The sequence below is a fragment of the Ursus maritimus genome, unplaced genomic scaffold, assembly GCF_017311325.1.
Source record: "Ursus maritimus isolate PB19 unplaced genomic scaffold, ASM1731132v1 scaffold_10, whole genome shotgun sequence".
NCBI classification, from domain to species: domain Eukaryota; kingdom Metazoa; phylum Chordata; class Mammalia; order Carnivora; family Ursidae; genus Ursus; species Ursus maritimus.
This window is the reverse complement of record NW_024423344.1, coordinates 1,245,155-1,264,834: the sequence shown is the minus strand read 5'-3', so window position 1 is coordinate 1,264,834 and position 19,680 is coordinate 1,245,155. Positions and strand designations below refer to the sequence as shown.

At 39.9% G+C, this 19,680-nt stretch overlaps 1 protein-coding gene across 1 annotated transcript in view; it reads right to left on the bottom strand.

Annotated features, from left to right (window-relative positions):
* Nucleotides 1-19,680, bottom strand: part of PARP4 (poly(ADP-ribose) polymerase family member 4) — a 127,280-nt gene that overhangs the window by 102,472 nt on the left and 5,128 nt on the right. The window contains exons 2-5 of the mRNA XM_008692105.2: nucleotides 12,687-12,819; nucleotides 3,312-3,513; nucleotides 1,860-1,926; nucleotides 39-114 (exon numbers count right to left, since the gene is read on the bottom strand). Coding sequence (XP_008690327.2) covers nucleotides 39-114; nucleotides 1,860-1,926; nucleotides 3,312-3,513; nucleotides 12,687-12,818 — 477 coding nt within the window. The 5' untranslated portion in view covers nucleotide 12,819. The remainder of the gene's footprint in view (nucleotides 1-38; nucleotides 115-1,859; nucleotides 1,927-3,311; nucleotides 3,514-12,686; nucleotides 12,820-19,680) is intronic.

The following is a 19,680-nucleotide window of genomic DNA, read 5'->3' as shown; positions in this document are numbered from 1 at the left end:
CGGCTTGTTCTTTTTTTAAGTACAAATCAGACTCTTACTTTTTCCAAGGTGTTATATTTTGCAACTTCAAAGTTTTGTGGCAAATGAGGAATTTCAACATTCTCTTTATAAAACCTGAAATTTGTAGAATAAAATTTTAACATTAAAATGGACTTTTAGACTAAACAGAATTTTCATAAAATTTTTTTTATGTCTCCTAATTACATACAAAATACATTTTAAGTCCCTAATGCCTCCTTAGATACTGTGAAAATGGTTAAAAAGTCTTGTGTAATGAGATGGATTCCTCCTTTGCATAACTCTAGAACTCTGATGCCAAATACTGAGGGTCTGCATTGGAAGGTGGGGTGGCATGAAGCAGAAGCGGACGCATGAGAGAAGCAGGCCAGCGCACTGGAAAAAGCACCAATCGTAGCAAAGGCAGGTGACTTGTGCTCTCTTGGGTTCTGACCCTTAGAACCCGTTCTCACTCAGGCTCACACCAGAGACTCTTTGTACTACAGTCAGCCACCTCCCCCTTTAAAATAAAGGTGTCTAGGGTCGCCTGGGTGGCTCAGATGGTTAAGCATCTGCCTTCGGCTCAGGTCATGATCCCAGGGTCCTGGGATCGAGCCCTGTGTCGGGTGGGAAGCCTGTTTCTCCCTCTCTCTCTGCTATTCCCCCTACTTGTGCTCTCTCGCTCTGTCAAATAAATAAATAAAATCTTAAAAAAAAAATTTTTTTTTAAAAATTTTTAAAAATAAAATAAAGGTGTCAGATTTCTCATAATCTTATTTTTGATATTTGTTCTGTCTTTTAACACTACTATTAACAAATAAAATAAGGCTCAATGTGATGATTGACACTACAGTTTTGGGTATACTTTATGAAGCCATATAGAACTGTAGCCTCCCATACTTCATTTGTAGAAGGTTGTCACTATTTCCATTTTTTGACATATTAGGTAGGGAGTAAGGAACAGTCTCAACTCTAAAGTCTTCTCAGCAGGGTAAGCAGACTGCACAGATCTCATCTCCAGTGCCCTTTCTTTTTTTACAATCAATCTAATAATTACATCCACTCTTATATAATACTAAGATGGAAATAATTATCACTATACCAGTTGAAGTAAAAAGTCTTAAATAGGGGTGCCTGGGTGGCTCAGTTAAGTGTCTGCCTTCAGCTCAGGGATCCCAGAGTCCTAGGATCGAGCCCCACATCAGGCTCCTCCGCTGGGAGCCTGCTTCTTCCTCTCCCACTCCCCTGCTTGCGTTCCCTCTCTCACTGGCTGTCTCTCTGTCAAATAAATAAATAAAATCTTAAAAAAAAAAAAGTCTTAAATAAATAAAAGCCTAGAATTGGAGAAGCAAGATAAATGAAAATACTATAAAAAACATGATGTATTAGTATAGCATTTTAAAACTGTTGGAGCATCTGACTGCAGTTCAGATGGTGATTTCAAGAGTTGTAGGATCAAGCCCTGCATCGGGCTCCCCGCTTACTGGGGAGTCTTCTTGTCCCTCTCCCTCTCCCTCTGCCCCTCACCCCACTCATGCTCTGTCTCTCTCTCAAATAAATAAATAAAATCTTAAAAAAAAAAAAAAAACACCTGTGCTTGAGGTTTACAAAACATTTTGCAAACTGAGTCTTAACGATCAGAAGTAGATTACTCTGGCTGGGGACACCTGAGTGGCTCAGTCCATTAAGCGTCTGCCTTCAGCTCAGGTCATGATCCCAGGGTCCTGGGATCGAGTTCCGCATCAGGCTCCTTGCTCAGCAGGGAGTCTGCTTCTCCCTCTGCCTGCCACTCCCCCTGCTTGTGCTCTCTCTCTCTCTCTGACAAATAAACACATAAAATCTTTTTAAAAATAAAAGATTACTCTGTGAATTTCATAATGTTTTCCTTCTCCCTGGAGTTGTTCAGGGATGGATCATCTGTTCTCACTTCTAGAACAAAAACAAAACACTTGTTTAGTACTCAAAGATTTATTAAAATTATTAACAATAAATCCTGAAATTTTTAAGATTCTTGAATATAGTTCATACTTATCATGCTATTCTTTTTTTTTTTAAGATGTCCTTAAATTAGCTATAGCAATTGGTGATCTAAGGATAGCACAAGTGGGACAAGAAGCAGGTAGATTAAAAGTAAAAGATAATGAGAATATATTATAATTCTACTTTAATAGGTATGTGAGGAGAATTCTAATGTTATCTGTATTATTTGAAACTCATTGATGGATATACAATTTCAAATGGTATTTTTCTCTTCTGAAGATTATGGTAACCATAGTTACAAAATGCATTTCTAGTATGCTGCAGGGTCAGAATGAGTTCCCCAGTGCCATCATGTCACAAATGAAAGAATTGAGGATGTTCTAGCTCAGAGGAGGGAAATTTGAGGATTCCTACGTGAAGCCAAGCAATTTTTGCTTCATATTTTTCTTATAAGAGAATCATAACACTGTCTATAGCATTATGATATATAGGAATAACTCCTTTTATACAAGGATTTCTTTCCAGTTTTAATTATGCTATCAAAATTTCAAAGGGCATCAATGTATTTGTAGTAATTCTGAATCTGATTGTATAGCTCTAGATGTTGAAAAACATTTTCAATGTAAAAGGAGTTTACTATCCTGCCTAGTTTGTTTTAGGTACCACTTTCTGAGAGCAAGAAAGTCTGATGACAGCATTTTTGGACAACCATTTGTCTAAAAAGGCTGCACCACATGGAAACATTGATTTCTAAAACTCCTATAAATAATACAATTTATAATATACAATATGATATATAACATATATCATGTGTTTACTGTAAATTATTATTTATCGGAACTACTTCACTTTTGATATGTCTCATGAGGAAGGCATTTCCCTATGTCAAAAGGCTTGCTTCTTGGCCAGATTCCGAAATAAAATCTGGGTTTATAAAGGAGATATGTTTCTTCTCAAGAGATCATCTTTTGGAAAGAACTTCTTTAGCAAAACGATAGTCATAAAATTTCTAGTCATTAAGTCGTGGTGATAATTTTTTAACACAAAGTTTCTTCTCCGTCCCAGGGAAAGTTACACATCAAGTTTTCTGAGATTATCAGTGTTTTTGTAGTCTTTTTGAACCTGATCACACTAGATTGGATATTAAGAAACCTATTCCTATTGCTAAAGTACTTTTGTCCTTCACTATTTGGCTGCCCTGCCATTTTCTGAGATAAGAAGTTTAATAATTTTTTAATATGTCTAGACAATCCTTTGACTATACTGCCTTTGATAAACCAAACTGTTTACTATAGCACCTGTAATATATTACGTGCTTGATATAAAATACTTACCAGAACTGCTTGCCTTTTGACAAGGAGGTGGTGTGATGTCCAGTGCCTTATTAGGATCATAATTCATTATGTCCAAGAGCCTCCTTTCTTTGATAGAGTCCCATATAAAATCTGGGTTTATAATATGGATATGGTTCTTTTGGATAGACTTCAGTTGATACTGGCTCAGAATATCAGCATCGTCTAAGATTATATGTGTGCACTTAGAAAAAAAAGAATCGATTCATTATATACTTGTAAAAACAAAATCTAAATAAATTACTTGTATCTGTAATTTTCACCCTTAAAAGTCTTTTTTAAATTAAGTTCAATTGTCAATATATAGTACATCATTAGTTTTTGATATAGTGTTCAATGATTCATTAGTTGCGTATAACACCCACTTCTCATCAGATCACGTGCCCTCCTTAATGCCCATCACCTAGTTACCCCATCCTCCCACCCCTCCCTTCTGCCACCCTCAATTTGTTTCCCAGAGTCCAGAGTCCCTCATGGTTCATCTCCCTCTCTAATTTCATTGCATTCAGTTTTCCCTTCTTTCCTGTATGGTCCTCTGCACTATTACTTATGTTCCACATATTAGTGAGACCATGTGATAATTGTCTTTCTCTGCTTGACTTATTTCGCTTAGCATAATACTCTCCCATTCCATCCATGTCGATGCAAGTGATAGGTACTCATCCTTTCTGATGGCTGAGTAATATTCCATTGTATATATGAACTACATATTCTTTATCCATTCATCTGTTGAAGGGCATCTCGGCTCCTTCCACAGTTTGGCTATTGTGGACATTGCTTCTATGAACATTGGGGTGCATGTGCCCCTTCTTTTCACTACATCTATATCTTTGGGGTAAATACCCAGTAGTGAAATTGCTGGGTCATAGGGTAGATCTATTTTTAACTTCTTGAGGAATCTCCATACTGTTTTCCAGAGTGGCTGTACCAACTTACATTCCCACCAACAGTGTAAGAGGATTCCCCTTTCTCCACATCCTTGCCAACATTTGTTGTTCCCTGTCTTGTTAATTTTGGCCATTCTAACTGGTGTAAGGTGGCATCTCATTGTGGTTTTTGATTTGCATTTCCCTGATGGCAAGTGATGCAGAGCATTTTTTCATGCGTCTTTGTATGTCTTCTTTGGAGAAGTGTCTCTTCATGTCTTCTGCACATTTCTTGACTGGACTGTTTGTTTTTTTGGGTGTTGAGTTTGAGAAGTGCTTTATAGATCTTGGATATCAGCCCTCTATCTGTTATGGCATTTGCAAATATCTTCTCCCATTCCATACGTAGGTTGCTTTTAGTTTTGTTGGTTGTTTCCTTTGCCATGAAAAAGCTTTTTATCTCGATGAAGTCCCAATAGTTCATTTTTGCTTTTGTCTCCCTTGCCTTTAGAGACACGTCTTGGAGTAAGTAGTGTGGCCAAGGTTGAAGGGGTTACTGCCTGTGTTCTCCTCTAGGATTTTGATGGATTTCTGTCTCTCATTTAGGTCTTTCATCATTTAGAATTTTTTTTAAAGATTTTATTTATTTATTCGACAGAGAGAGACAGCCAGCGAGAGAGGGAAGACAAGCAGGGGGAGTGGGAGAGGAAGAAGCAGGCTCCCAGTGGAAGAGCCTGATGTGGGGCTCGATCCCAGAATGCCGGGATCACGCCCTGAGTAGAAGGCAGACGCTTAACAACTGCGCCACCCAGGCGCCCCTCATCCATTTAGAGTTCATCTTTGTGTATGGTATAAGAGAATGGTCCAGTTTCACTCTTCTGCATGTGGCTATCCAATATTCCCAGCACCATTTATTGAAGAGACTGTCTTTTTTCCATTGGATATTCTTTCCTGCTTTGTTGAAGATTAGTTGACTATAGAGTTGAGAGTCCATATCTAGGCTCTCTATTCTGTTCCATTGATCTATGTGTCTGTTTTTGTGCCAATACCATGCTGTCTTGATGATCATAGCTTTGTTATATAGCTTGAGGCACTGTAACGCCCCTGGTTTTGGTTTTCTTTTTCAACATTCCCCTGACGATCGGTGTCCTTTCTGGTTCCATATAATTTTTAGGATTGTTTGATCCAGCTCTTTGAAAAAAGACTGATGGATTGCATTGAATGTGTAGATTGCTCTGGGTAGCACAGACATTTTAACAATGTTTTTTCTTCTAATCCATGAGCATGGAATGTTTTTCCATCTCTTTGTGTCTTCCTCAATTTATTTCAAAGTGTTCTGTAGTTTCTAGAGTACAAATCTTTTACCTTTTGTTAGGTTTATTGTTAGGTATCTTATGGTTTTTGGTGCAACTGTTAATTGGATCAATTCCTTAATTTCTCTTTCTTCAGACACAGGGTTAGTGTATAGAAATGCAATTGATTTCTGTGCATTGATTTTGTATCCTGCCACATTGCTGAATTGTTGTATGAGTTCTAGCAATTTTGGGGTGGAGTCTTGAGTTTTCCACATAAAGTATCATGTCATCTGCAAAGAGAGAGTTTGACATCTTTGTCAATTTGAATGCCTTTTATTTCTTTTTGTTGTCTGATTGCTAAGGCTAGGACTTCTAGTACTATGCTGAACAGCAATGATGAGAGTAGGCATCCCTGTTGTATTCCTGACCTTAAGGGAAAAGCTCTTAGTTTTTCCCCATTGAGAATGATATTTGTGGTGGGCTTTTCATAGATGGCTTTTATGATATTGAGGTATGTTCCCTCTATCCCTATACTTTGAAGAGTTTTAATCAAGAAAGGATGCTGTATCTTGTTGAATGTTTTCTCTGCATCAATTGAGAGTATCATATGGTTCTTGTCTTTTCTTTTATTAATGTGCTCTATCGCATTGTTTGATTTGCAAATGTTGAACCACCCTTGCATTCCAGGATAAATCCCACCTGGTTGTGGTGAATGATCCTTTTAATGTACTGTTGGATCCTATTGGCTAGGATCTTGGTGAGAACTTTGGCGTCCATGTTCATCAGGGATATTGGTATGTAACTCTCCTTTTTGATGGGGTCTTTGTCTGGTTTTGGGATCTAGGTAATGCTGGCCTCACAGAATGTATTTGGAAGTTTTCCTTCCATTTCTGTTTTTGGAAACAGCTTCAGTAGAATAGCTATTATTTCTTTTTTAAATGTTTGGAACCATTCCCCTGGGAAGCCATGTGGTACTGGACTCTTGTTTTTTGGGAGGTTTTTTATTACTGCTTCAATTTCCTTGCTGGTTATTGGTCTGTTCAGGTGTTCTACCTCTTCCTGTTTGTCTTGGTAGTTTATAAGTTTCCAGGAATGCATCCATTTCTTCCAGATCGCCAAATTTGTTGGCATATAGGTGCTCATAATATGTTCTAACAATTACTGTATTTTCTTGCTATTAGTTGTGACCTCTCCCCTTTCATTCATGATTTTATTAATTTGGTCCTTTCTCTTTTCTTTTGGATAAGCCTGGCCAGAGGTTTGTCAATCTTATTAATTCTTTCAAAGAACCCACTTCTAGTTTCATCGATCTGTTCTACTGTTCTTTTGGTTTTATTTCATTGATTTTTGCTCTAATCTTTATTATTTCTCTTCTCCTGCTTGGTTTAGTTGCTGTTCTTTCTCTAGGTTCTTCAGGTATAAGGTTAGCTTCTGTATTTGGGATTTTTCCAATTTTTTGAGAGCAGCTTGGACTGCTGTGTACTTCTCTTATAGGAACGCCTTTGCTGGGGCGCCTCGGTGGTGCAGTCGTTAAGCGTCTGCCTTCGGCTCAGGGTGTGATCCCAGCGTTCTGGGATCGAGCCCCACACCAGGCTTCTCCATTAGGAGCCTGCTTCTTCCTCTCCCACTTCCCCTGCTTGTGTTCCCTCTCTCACTGGCTGTCTCTCTCTGTCAAATAAATAAATAAAAATCTTAAAAAAAAAAAAAAGAACACCTTTGCAGTACCCCATAAGTTTTGAACGGATATGTTTTCATTTTCATTAGTCTGCACGAATTGTTTAAGTTCTTCTTTAATTTCCTGATTGACCCATTCATTTTTTAGCAGGCTGTTCTTTAACCTCCAAGTGTTTGAGTTCCTTCCAAATATCTTCTTGTGATTGAGTGCCAGTTTCAAAGCATTGTGGTCTGAAAATATGTAGGGAATGATCTCAATCTTTTGGTTGACACCTGATCTGTGACACAACATGTGATTTATTCTGGAGCAAGTTCCATGTGCCCTTGAAAAGAATGAGTACCCTGTTGTTTTAGGATGGAGTGTTCTGTATATATCTGTGAAGTCCATCTGGGCCAGTGTGTCATTCAAAGCCCTCGTTTCTTTGTTGATCTTCTGCTTAGATGATCTGTCCATTGCTGTGAGTGGGGTGTGGAAGTCCCCTACTGTTAATGTATAATTATCAATATGTTTCTTTACTTTGGATATTAATTGGTTTATATAATCAGCTGCTCCAATGTTGGGGGCATAGATATTTACAATTGTTAGATATTCTTGTTGGATAGACCCTTTGACTATGGTATAGTGTCCCTCTACATCTCTTAGTACAGTCTTTGGTTTTTTTTTTTTTTTTTTTCAGTCTTTGGTTTAAAACCTAATTTGTCTGATATGATGATTGCGACCCCAGCTTTCTTTTGAGGTTCACTGGTAGGGTAAATCTTTCTCCATCCCCTCACTTTCAAACTGGAAGTGTCTTTAGGTTCAAAATGAGTCTCTTGTAAACAGCATATGGATGGGTCCTGCTTTTTTAAATCCAATCTGATACCCTGTGTCTTTTGACTGGAGCATTCAGTCCATTTACATTCAGAGTAACTACTGAAAGACATGAATTTAGTGCCATTGTATTGCCTGTAAAGTCCCTATTTCTGTAGATTGTCTCTGTTACTTTCTGATCTATGTTACTCTTGGGGGTCTCTCTTCTCTTACAGTATCCCCCTTAATATTTCTTACAGGGCTGACTTGGTAATTACATATTCTTTCAGTTTCTGTCCACCCTGGAAACTCTTTACCTCTCCTTCCATTCCAAATCACAGCCTTGCTGGATAAAGTATTCTTGGGTGCATGTTCTTCTCATTTAGTACCCTGACTATATCTTGCCAGACCCTTCTATCCTGCCAGGTTTCTGCGGATCAGACTGATATTATTCTGATGTTTCTCCCTCCGTATGTAAGGAATTTCCTCTCCCTAGCTGCTCTCAGCATAGCTTCTTTGGCTCTAAGATTTTCAAGCTTCACTACTCTATGTCGGGTGTTGATCTGTTTTTATTGATTTTGGGAGGGGTCCTCTCAGCCCCTTGGACATGAATGTTTGTTTCCTTCCCCAGATTAGGGAAGTTCTCAGCCATGATTTGCTCAAATATACCTTTTAACCCTCTTTTTCTTTCCACCCCCTTTTGGATCCCGATGATTCAGACATTGGTTCTTTTCAATGCATCATTAAATTCTCAAAGGCTTTCTTCATGGGCTATTAGTTGTTTTTCTCTCTTTTCCTCAATTTCCTTCCCTTTCCATCAATCTGTCCTCTAGATCACTTATTCTCTCTTCTGCTTCACTGACCCTAGGTGTTGGAGCATCCAATTTAGACTTCGTCTCATACATAGCATTTTTAAGTTCGGCCTGATTAGATCTCATTTCTGCCCTTAGAGATTCTGTATTGTCATTTATGCTTTTTTTCAAGCCTAGCTATTAACTTTATAATTGCTATCCTGAATTCTATCTCTGACATATTGCTTATATCCATATCAATTAGCTTTGTGGCACAGAACATTGCCTCTGGTTCTTTCCTTTGTTGTGAGTTCTTCCTTTTAGTCATTCTGCCCAAGGAAGGATGGGTGAGTGAATGAACACAGTCCAAAATATCAACCACAACCCAAGAAAAATGCACCCTAGAAAGAATCTGAAGAGGTCGGAAGCCACCACAGAAAAGCAAACAAAACAAGATGAACCAAAACAATAATAAAAAGAGGTGGGAGAGACTATAATCTCACAGGGTGGACAAAGCTGGGTGATCTTGTTCCTGATTGAATGTTGGTCTCTGTGTTAGAAGACACTATATCCCAAAATTGCAAAGAAAGCAAAGCTTATATATATGTGTGTATACACACACACACACACACACACACACACACACACACACATATTAGGAGAGTCAAAAAAGGACTAGAATGAGGCACAAATCTATAAAATGTAGATCTCAGAAAAAAAGTTAAAAAGCAACTTAAAAACATAAGTTGGTAAAATAAGAATCTAGTTGAAACAGGGAAAAGGTTAAAAAAAAAAAAAGAAATGTAAAATTTTAGACTGAAGGATAAATGAGGAGCTCAATATATTATTTTCCCCTGTCTCTGGAGTTTTACAGTCCTGTGGGATCTATAAGCTTGTAATCCAGCTGTTCTTCCAGTCTGTCTTCTGGGGGAGGCACCTGCTGTTCTGCTTCTCAAGTGTCTTTGCCTGGCTGGAGTTGCCCCACCCTTTGTTAGGGGGATGGGCTCAAGGTAGGCTGGTTGTTTGTGTGGCTTTTGTTCCCTGGTGGCTTTTTGCACCTCTTCAGAGGGTCAGAGCAAAAATGGCCCTGCTGGGATCTCTGGCCCAGAGCTGCAAGATCACAGTTCCCCTTCAATAAACTCTCCAAGTCAAACCATCTCCACTTCTGTATGCACCAAACCCACAGATTCCTGCAGTTTGCCCCCACTGCAATTCTCCCAGGGGGTATCCCTGGTGCCCACGATTGAAACTTCGCTTTGTGTCTTTGTGACTGCAAGCGGTTGTGGGGCACATGCACCCTGCTCTACTGCTCCCAGGTCACAGCTGGGTGCTGTCCTATTGTCCTTTCTGGGGCCACCACTGCCCTGAGAACTATTGCCCAGTCGTGGGCACAGCCTCTCTGTGTGCTACACTCTGCAGAATCCAGTGATTTGCACCCACTTCAATTCTCCCAGGGGGTGTCCCAGCGGCCCATGAGCTTTGGGCCCATGGCCCAAAGACACTGCACTTTGTGTCTTTGCAACTGTGAGCAGTTGTGGGCTCGTGCAAGGACCCTCGTCCATTGCTCCCAGGTCATGGCTGGATGCCATCCTACTCTCCTTTCTGGGGCCACCGCCGCCCTGAGAGCTGTTGCTCAGTTGTGGGTGCAGCCGTTTTGTCTCTCTCAGGGGATGTAAAACAGCTGGCATGTTCCAGTCCTTTTCAGGGTGCTCAGGCAAAGAGCAGTCTCCCTACTGGCCCAGCTCGTGGTTTATGGAGACCAGAGCTGAGAGTCCCTTCTGGGCTCACTGACCATAACCAGTTTCCCTGCTCCAGTGCTTGGGTACTCTATCAGTCAGGCAGCCCCATTCTTTCTGTATCTCCTGGGATCCTGAGACCACAATGACCCACCTAGAATTCTGCTCTTTTCATCCCCTGTGCCCCTTTAAGAAAGGAATGTCTCTCACTGGAGTAGATTTCTAAGGGTTCCAATTTTGTGCTCCAGTGTTATATCATTTTCCAGCAGCTGGCTTATGGAGGCTCCCTCCCCCTCTGTTTACCTTCAGATATTTCCCCAAGGATTCACGATTCCGTACCTCCCACCTTGCAAAAAGCAATCATTTTTCTGCTTGTAGAGTTCCAGATATATTTTCTTACCTCTCAGGCTGAATTTGTGTGCATTCAGAATGGTTTCAGAGATATCCAGCTAAATTCAAGGGACCAGATTAAAACGAGGTCCCCTACTCTGCTGCCATCTTGCCTTCTTCTCTTAGAATGCCCACCATTAAAACTCCTGGAGATAATCTGTAGTAATCTTTCTCAGATTTCTAAAACTCTTACAAATAATATATTTTCAGTTAAATAAAAGTTTAAAAAGTCAACAGTTTTTAAAGAGTATGGATATACCATAATTGATTAACCAACCCTAGAGGTTATTTCCAAATTTTCACTCTTTTAAACAATGCCGTGCTGAACAACTTCATGTACACATATTTGTATACTTGTTTAATTGTTTTCTTAGGAGTAGAATGAGAGATTCAAAAGGTATTCATTACTCATTTAATTTGTTAAGTTGTAATTTTATTAATTTATTTTGGAATAAATAGTATATGCATGTTGTAGAATATCTAAAAAGTAAAATAATAATAATAAATTAACATATTTCATACCATTGTTCCCAGTTTGTCTCCCCAGAGGCATCTGTTGTAACTTGTTTCTGGAGTAGCTTTCTAGAGCTATCCTATGCATAGGCAACATACATATAAGTACACAGCCCTATTTTTAGTCACAAATGGCAGCATACTAAACATGCTGTTCTGAACCTGCTTTTCCACTTAACAATTCATCTTGGAGCTCATTCCTCAACAATACATACATAGCTGTCTCCTTCATTATAATACCTGGTATGCACATTTCAAAAGTTTATATATATTGGCAACAAAACTTCCAAAAAGTTTACACTCACAGTATGTAGGAATTTCTGAAAATGCGAGATTATGCTGGCATTCTTTACCCAGAAGATAAACTGAGAAGGTATAACTGGCCTGAATTATTTATCCATCCACAGAAATGGTGAAACAGGCAAGTGAGGAAAGCCGTATAAGGGATGTATATACAGTTCTGCCTAAACAGGAGGTGAACAGGGACATTCCATTTCTGATAATCACAGCAAAGTACTAAATGCCAGAGAGCACCCAGGATCTAGCTGGAGTTGAACATACTTCACAGAACAAACCAGACTCATGGTCAACAAGCCCCAGGGCTGTGGTCCAGGAAGGGGCAGGTTAAGTCACCAATCTTAAACTGTCAGGCCTACAATTCATTTCGAGAGGGAAAGTAGCTTCCTTCAGCCTTTAAATAAACAAAACGAGCAGTACAAGCCATACAAGCAGTATAAAATGAGTGTATGATGCATGTTTTTCTTTGTCCCCTGAGTCACACTGTATAGATGACACTCAGTGTTGACATACTCGTGAGTGATTAGACTCCTTTTTGCAAATGCTGTACACTATCACTTTTTGAGAATAGATTTGGCTGGTCTGAAGTTATTTCTCTTTAGGTCTTCGGCTGTACTCTAATAACCTCAAATTCACAAGGTGTGTGGGATTTCCCTACAGCTCAAGGGAATGGAGAGAAGGTGGGACGTGTGGTCTTTCCTCCTCTGCCTTTCTCCAGCCCAACTTCCCTGTTGGCGATGTCACAATTTCACCTGCCTTCAGTTACTTTCTCCTGTGGCCAATTTTCTCTGCTTACCCTCCTAACCATGACCCATTCTCCCTTTTTAAAAATAAAATAGTAATTTATTATTTTAAGTAAGCTCTATGCCCAACATGGGGCCTGAAGTCAAGACCCCGAGATCAAGAGTCACACATGCTTTTCCCACTGAGCCAGCCAAGCACCTTGACCTACCCTCCCTTAATGCACAGTATTTATCACACAGTTCTTACAAAATTTGCAAATACCTGAGGATTTAATAAAAAGGAAAAAATTCCACCATTCTCCTTAATGTCGTTTTGCAGTTTTTTCTTCTGTTGACGAGGTAGGTGCTTGACTTTCAAACAGAAGGTACAATTTGCAAAGATCCTCACAGTCATCCTGTAGGAAAAAAAGTTTCAAGTCATGGTTTTAAAAGATTCTCAATTGAATGTTACTGAGCCATCAAAAAGAATGAAATCTTGTGATTTGCAATGCCATGGATGGAACTAGAGGGTATTGTGCTAAGTGAAATAAGTCAGTCAGAGAAAGACAAACACCATATGATTTCACTCATATGTGGAATTTAAGAAACAAAACAGAAGAACATTGGGGAAGGGAAGGAAAAATAAGCTTAAAACGGGGGGGGAACCATAAGAGACTTTAAAAAAAAAGATTTTATTTATTTATTTGAGAGAGAGGATCTCCAGCAGACTCCACGTGGAGCACAGAGCCCAGTGCAGGTCTTGATCCCAAGACCCCAAGATCATGACCTGAACCAAAACCAAGATTCAGATGCTTAACTGACTGAGTCACCCAGGCGCCCCAGCCATAACAGACTCTTAACTATAGGGAACAAACTGACAATTGCTGGCAGGTGGGGAGATGGGGTAACTGGGTGATGAGCATTAAGGAGGGCACTTGATGTAAGGAGCACTAGGTGTTAGATGCAACTGATGAATCACTAAATTGTACTTCTGAAACTAATAATACAGTATATGTTAATGAAAGTGAATTTAAATAATAAATAAACAAACCACATTATGATAAAATTCTGGTGAGTCTGTGGGAAAAAAATAAAGGATTCTCTTTTCAGTGAATATAAAAGACAGTGAATTCAGAATTGTTCTATATGCAAACTATGGGAAGCTGGGCATTATTTTAAAAAGACAAATTGCAACAACTTTTAACTACAAAAATTGAACAATGATCAAACTTGCAATAAGTATGTTGGTTTTAGAATCATTTCTAGCTTCATGGCTGATACTATGGCACTCCAAAATACTTTGGTATAAGCTCATACTATACATCTTAATGAAAACATATAGATTTCAGTTCAGATCAGTGTGTGGTTTAAGAACATAGAAGCACTGATAGGTCATAGGAGAGGGAGTTAAGATGGCGGAGGAGTAGGGGACCCCTTTTTCAGCTGGTCCCGAGTCGAGCTGGATAGGTACCAGACCATCCTGAACACCCACGGAATCGGCCTGAGACGCAGGAAGATACATCTGGATCTCTACAAATGAACATCTCCAGTGCTGAGTATTGAGGTACGAAGTGGGGAGCCGTGAATCCGCGCACAGATATAGCAAGATAAAGGGAAGGGGGAGGGAGCCGCTGCGTTCGGGCACCGGGAAGCGGTAGCCACCTGCACTGGGGAGCAGGCTGACTCAGGGACCAGCACCCTCGAGAGAGCAGACTGTGACCATGAGCCGGGGAACGCGAACAACCAGTCTGAGAACTGGAGCTCCGGGGTGCGTGTGAACCACACTGAAACAGAGCTCCAGAGCGTGTGCGGGGGGCGGGGGCAGCTGGCGGCTGGCGGTGTTAGAAACACAAAGGACAGAAATGTGCCGGCCCTGGAAGTGAGGGCTGGGATGCCAGCTGTGCGGCGCACAGCCCGGGACGCTGTAGGGTTTAGCAGCACCAACAGAAACACAGTTAAAGTCGCCAGAAAAGCCCAGTGGAGAGCAGACTGCAATCCCTCTGTTCTAAGACGGAGGCTGGGATTCGGCCACTGCTGCTCTGACTCTCAGAAGAGGCACAGCAAACCGCCAGGGAAAGCCGCCAGAGAACAAAAGCCTGGAAATACCGACTCAGAGAGTGCCCATCCCCATCCCCCCTCACAGGGGACGCGGAGACTCTACCCAAACAGGGTTGCCTGAGTATCGGCGCGGCAGGCCCCCTCGCCCAGAAGGCAGGCTGAAAAATCAAGAAGCTAACATCTCTAAGGTCCCTATAAAACAAGTGCACACTGCCTGGGTCCTGGTCAATAATTTGGTCTCTGGGCAACCCCACAACCTCTCCTCATCAGAATGACGAGAAGGAGAAATCCCCCCCCAGCAAAGAAAAGACAATGAGTCTGTGGCCTCTGCCACAGAACTAATGGATATGGATATAACCAAATTATCAGAAATGGAGTTTAGAGTAACAATGGTCAAGATGATGTATAGACTTGAAAAAAATATTAACGAAAATATTAACGAGAATATAGAATCTCTAAGGGCAGAAATGAGAGCGAATCTGGCAGAAATTAAAAATAGTATGAATCAAATGCAGTCAAAACTAGAGGCTCTGATGGCCAGGGTAAATGAGGCAGAAGAATAAATTAGTGAATTGGAGGATGGGTTAGTAGAAGAGAAAACTAAAACAGAAACTTGGCTCAAAAAAATCCAAACTCAAGAATGTAGGTTACGGGAGATTACTGACTCAATGAAACGTTCCAATGTCAGAATCATTGGCATCTCCAAGAGGGTGGAGAAAAACAGAGGTCTAGAAGAGATATTTGAACAAATTGTAGCTGAAAACTTCCCCAATCTAGCAAAGGAAACAAGCATTCGTGTCCAAGAGGCAGAGAGGACCCCTCCCAAGCTCAACCACGACAAACCTACGCCACGTCACGTCATAGTGCAGTTCGCAAATATTAGATCCAAGGATACAGTATTGAAAGTGGCCAGGGCAAAGAAATTTCTCACGTACCAAGGCAAAGGTATCAGAATTACGTCAGACCTGTCTACACAGACCTGGAATGAGAGAAAGGGTTGGGGTGGGGGCATTTTTAAAGCTCTTTCAGAGAAAAACATGCAGCCAAGGATCCTTTATCCAGCAAGGCTGTCATTCAGAATTGATGGAGAAATAAAGACCTTCCAGAATCGCCAGCCACTGACCAATATCATAACCATGAAACCAGCCCTACAGGAGATATTAAGGAGGGTTCTATAAACGTAAAAAGGCCCCAAGAGTGATACAGAACAGAAAGTCACAATCTGTAGAAACAAAGACTTTACAGGTAACATGGCATCATTAAAATCATCTCTCTCAATAATCACTCTAAATGTAAATGGCCTAAATGCTCCCATAAATGACACAGGGTTGCAGATTGGATAAAAAGACATGACCCATCCATTTGCTGTCTACAAGAGACTCATTTTGAACCTAAAGATACATCCAGACTGAAAGTAAATGGATGGAATACCATCTTTCATGCCAATGGACCTCAAAAGAAAGCTGGGGTAGCAATTCACATATCAGACAGATTGGATTTAAACTAAAGACTATAGTTAGAGATACAGAAGGGCACTATATTATTCTTAAAGGATGTATCCAACAAGTGGATATGACAATTATAAATATATATGCCCCCAACAGGGGAGCACCAAGATACACAAGCTTACTCTTAACCAGAATAAAGAGACATATAGATAAAAATACGTTAATAGTAGGGGACCTCAACACTCCACTATCAGCAATAGATAGATCACCTAAGCAGAAAATCAACGAAGAAACAAGAGCTTTGAATGCCATACTAGATGAGTTGGACCTCATAGATATATAAAGAACACTACACCACAGAACAAAAGAATACTCACTCTATTCTAATGCTAATGGAACATTCTCAAGAATAGATCATGCTCTGGGTCACAAAACAGGTCTCAACTGATACCAAAAGACTGAAATTATTCCCTGCATATTCTCAGACCACAATGCTTTTGAAATTGAAACTCAGTCACAAGGAAAAATTTGGAAGAAACTCAAATACTTGGAGACTAAGAACCATCCCGCTCAAGAATGACTCGATAAACCAGGAAATCAAAAATCAATTTAAACAATTTATGGAGACCAATGAGAATGAAAACACAACGGTCCAAAACCTATGGGACAGTGCAAAGGCAGTCCTAAGGGGAAAATACATAGCCATCCAAGCCTCACTCAAAAGAATAGAAAAATCTAAAATGCAGTTTTTATATTCTCACCTCAAGAAGCTGGAACAGCAACAGAAGAACAGGCCTAATCCATGCTCGAGAAAGCAGCTGATCAAAATTAGAGCAGAGATCAATGAATTAGAAACCAGGAGCACAGTAGAGCAGATCAACAGAACTAGAACCTGGTTCTTTGAAAGAATAAATAAAATAGACACACCACTGGCAAGACTTACCCTAAAGAATAGAGAAAGGACCCAAATTAATAAAATTATGAATGAAAAGGGAGAGGTCACAACCAACACCAATGAAACAGGAAGGATCATTAGAAACTTTTATCAACAGCTTTATGCCAATAAATTAAATAACCTGGAAGAGACGGAGGCCTTCCTGGAAACCTATAAACTACCAAGACTGAAACAGGAAGAAATTGATTTTTTAAACAGACCAATTAATTATGAAGAGATTGAAAAGGTGATTAAAAACCTTCCAAAAAACAAAATGCCAGGGCCTGATGGATTCCCTGGGGAACTCTACCAAACATTCAAATAAGAAATAATACTTATTCTCCTAAACATATTTCAAAAAATAGAAACAGAAGGAAAACTACCAATTTCATTCTATGAGGCAAATATTACTTGGATCCCCAAAACAGGCAAAGACCCCATCAAAAAGCAGAATTACAGACCGATTTCCCTCACGAATATGGATGCCAAAATTCTCAACAAGATCCTAGCTAATAGGATCCAACAGTACATTAAAAGGATTATCCATTATGACGAAGTGGGATTCATCTCTGGGATGCAAGGGTGGTTCAACATTCGCAAATCTATCAGTGTGATAGATCATTACATCATATCAACAAGAAAAGACTCAGGAACCATATGATCCTCTCAATCGATGCCGAAAAAGCATTTGACAAAATACAGCATCCTTTCCTGATTAAAACCCTTCAGAGTGTAGGAATAAAGGGTACATTTCTCAAGCTCATAAAAGCCATCTATGAAAAGCCTACTGCAAATATTATTCTCAATGGGGAAAAGCTGGAAGCCTTTCCCTTAAGATCAGGAACACGACAAGGATGCCCCCCCCTCGCACTATTACTCAACATAGTACTAGAAGTCCTTGCAACAGCAATCAGACAACAAAAAGGGATAAAAGGTATTCAAATCGGCAAAGAAGAAGTCAAACTGTCTCTCTTCGCAGATGACATGATACGCTATATGGAAAACCCAGAAGAATCAACCCCCAAACTACTAGAAGTTATAGAGCAATTCTGTGATGTGGCGGGATACAAAATCAATGCTCAGAAATCAGTTGCATTTCTATACACGAATAACGAGACCGAAGAAAGAGAAATTAGGGAATCCATTCCATTTACAATAGCACTAAAAATCATATGTTATCTTGGAATTAACTTAACCAGAGACGTAAAGGACCTATATTCTAGAAACTATAAATCACTCTTGAAAGACACTGAGGAAGACACAAAAAGTTGGAAAAATATTCCATGCTCATGGATTGGAAGAATTAACATAGTTAAAATGTCCATGCTACCCAGAGCAATCTACATTTTCAATGCTATCCCGATCAAAATACCAATGACATTTTTCAAAGAACTGGAACAAACAGCCCTTAAATTTGTGTGGAACCAGAAAAGGACATGAATCGCCAAGGAATTGTTGAAAAGGAAAAACAAAGCTGGGGGCATCACAATGCCAGATTTCTTTTCTTTCTTTCTTTCTTTTTTTATTTTTAAAGATTTTATTTATTTATTTGACAAGTCCTTAAATTTGTATGGAAACAGAAAAGGCCCCGAATCTCCAAGGAACTGTTGAAAAGGAAAAACAAAGCTGGGGGCATCACAATGCCGGATTTCGAGCTGTACTACAAAGCTGTGATCACAAAGACAGCATGGTACTGGCACAAAAACAGACACATAGACCAATGGAACAGAATAGAGAGCCCAGAAATGGACCCTCGGCTCTTTGGGCAACTAATATTTGATAAAGCAGGAAAAAACATCCGGTGGGAAAAAGACAGTCTCTTCAATAAATGGTGCTGGGAAAATTGGACAGCTACATGCAAGAGAATGAAACTTGACCACTATCTCACACCATACACAAAAATAAACTCCAAATGGATGAAAGACCTCGATGTGAGACAGGAATCCATCAAAATTCTAGAGGAGAACATAGGCAGCAACCTCTACGACATCGGCCAAAGCAACCTTTTTCATGACACATCCCCAAAGGCAAGAGAAACAAAAGATAAAATGAATTTATGGGACTTCATCAAGATTAAAAGTTTCTGCACAGCCAAGGAAACAGTCAGAAAAACTAAGAGGCAGCCCACGGAATGGGAGAATATATTTGCAAATGACACTACAGATAAAGGACTGGTATCCAAGATCTACAAAGAACTTCTCAAACTCAATACACAAGAAACAAATAAACGAATCATAAAATGGGCAGAAGATATGAACAGACACTTTTCCAATGAAGACATACAAATGGCTAACAGACACATGAAAAAATGTTCAACATCATTAGCCATCAGGGAAATTCAAATCAAAACCACACTAAGATACCACCTTACGCCAGTTAGAATGGCAAAAATGGACAAGGCAAGAAACAACAATTGCTGGAGAGGATGTGGAGAAAGGGGATCCCTCCTACATTGTTAGTGGGAATGCAAGTTGGTACAGCCACTCTGGAAAAGAGTGTGGAGGTCCCTTAAAAAGTTAAAAATTGAGCTACCCTATGACGTGCCATTGCACTACTGGGTGCTTACCCCAAAGATACAGTGAAGAGAAGGGCCATATGCACCCCAATGTTCGTAGCAGCATTGTCCACAATAGCGAAATCGTGGAAGGAGCCGAGATGCCCTTCAACAGATGACTGGATTAAGAAGAGGTGGTCCATATATACAATGGAATATTACTCAGCTATCAGAAAGAACGATTTCTCAACATTTGCTGCAACATGGACGGCACTGGAGGAGATAATGCTAAGTGAAATAAGTCAAGCAGAGAAGGACAATTATCATATGGTTTCTCTCATCT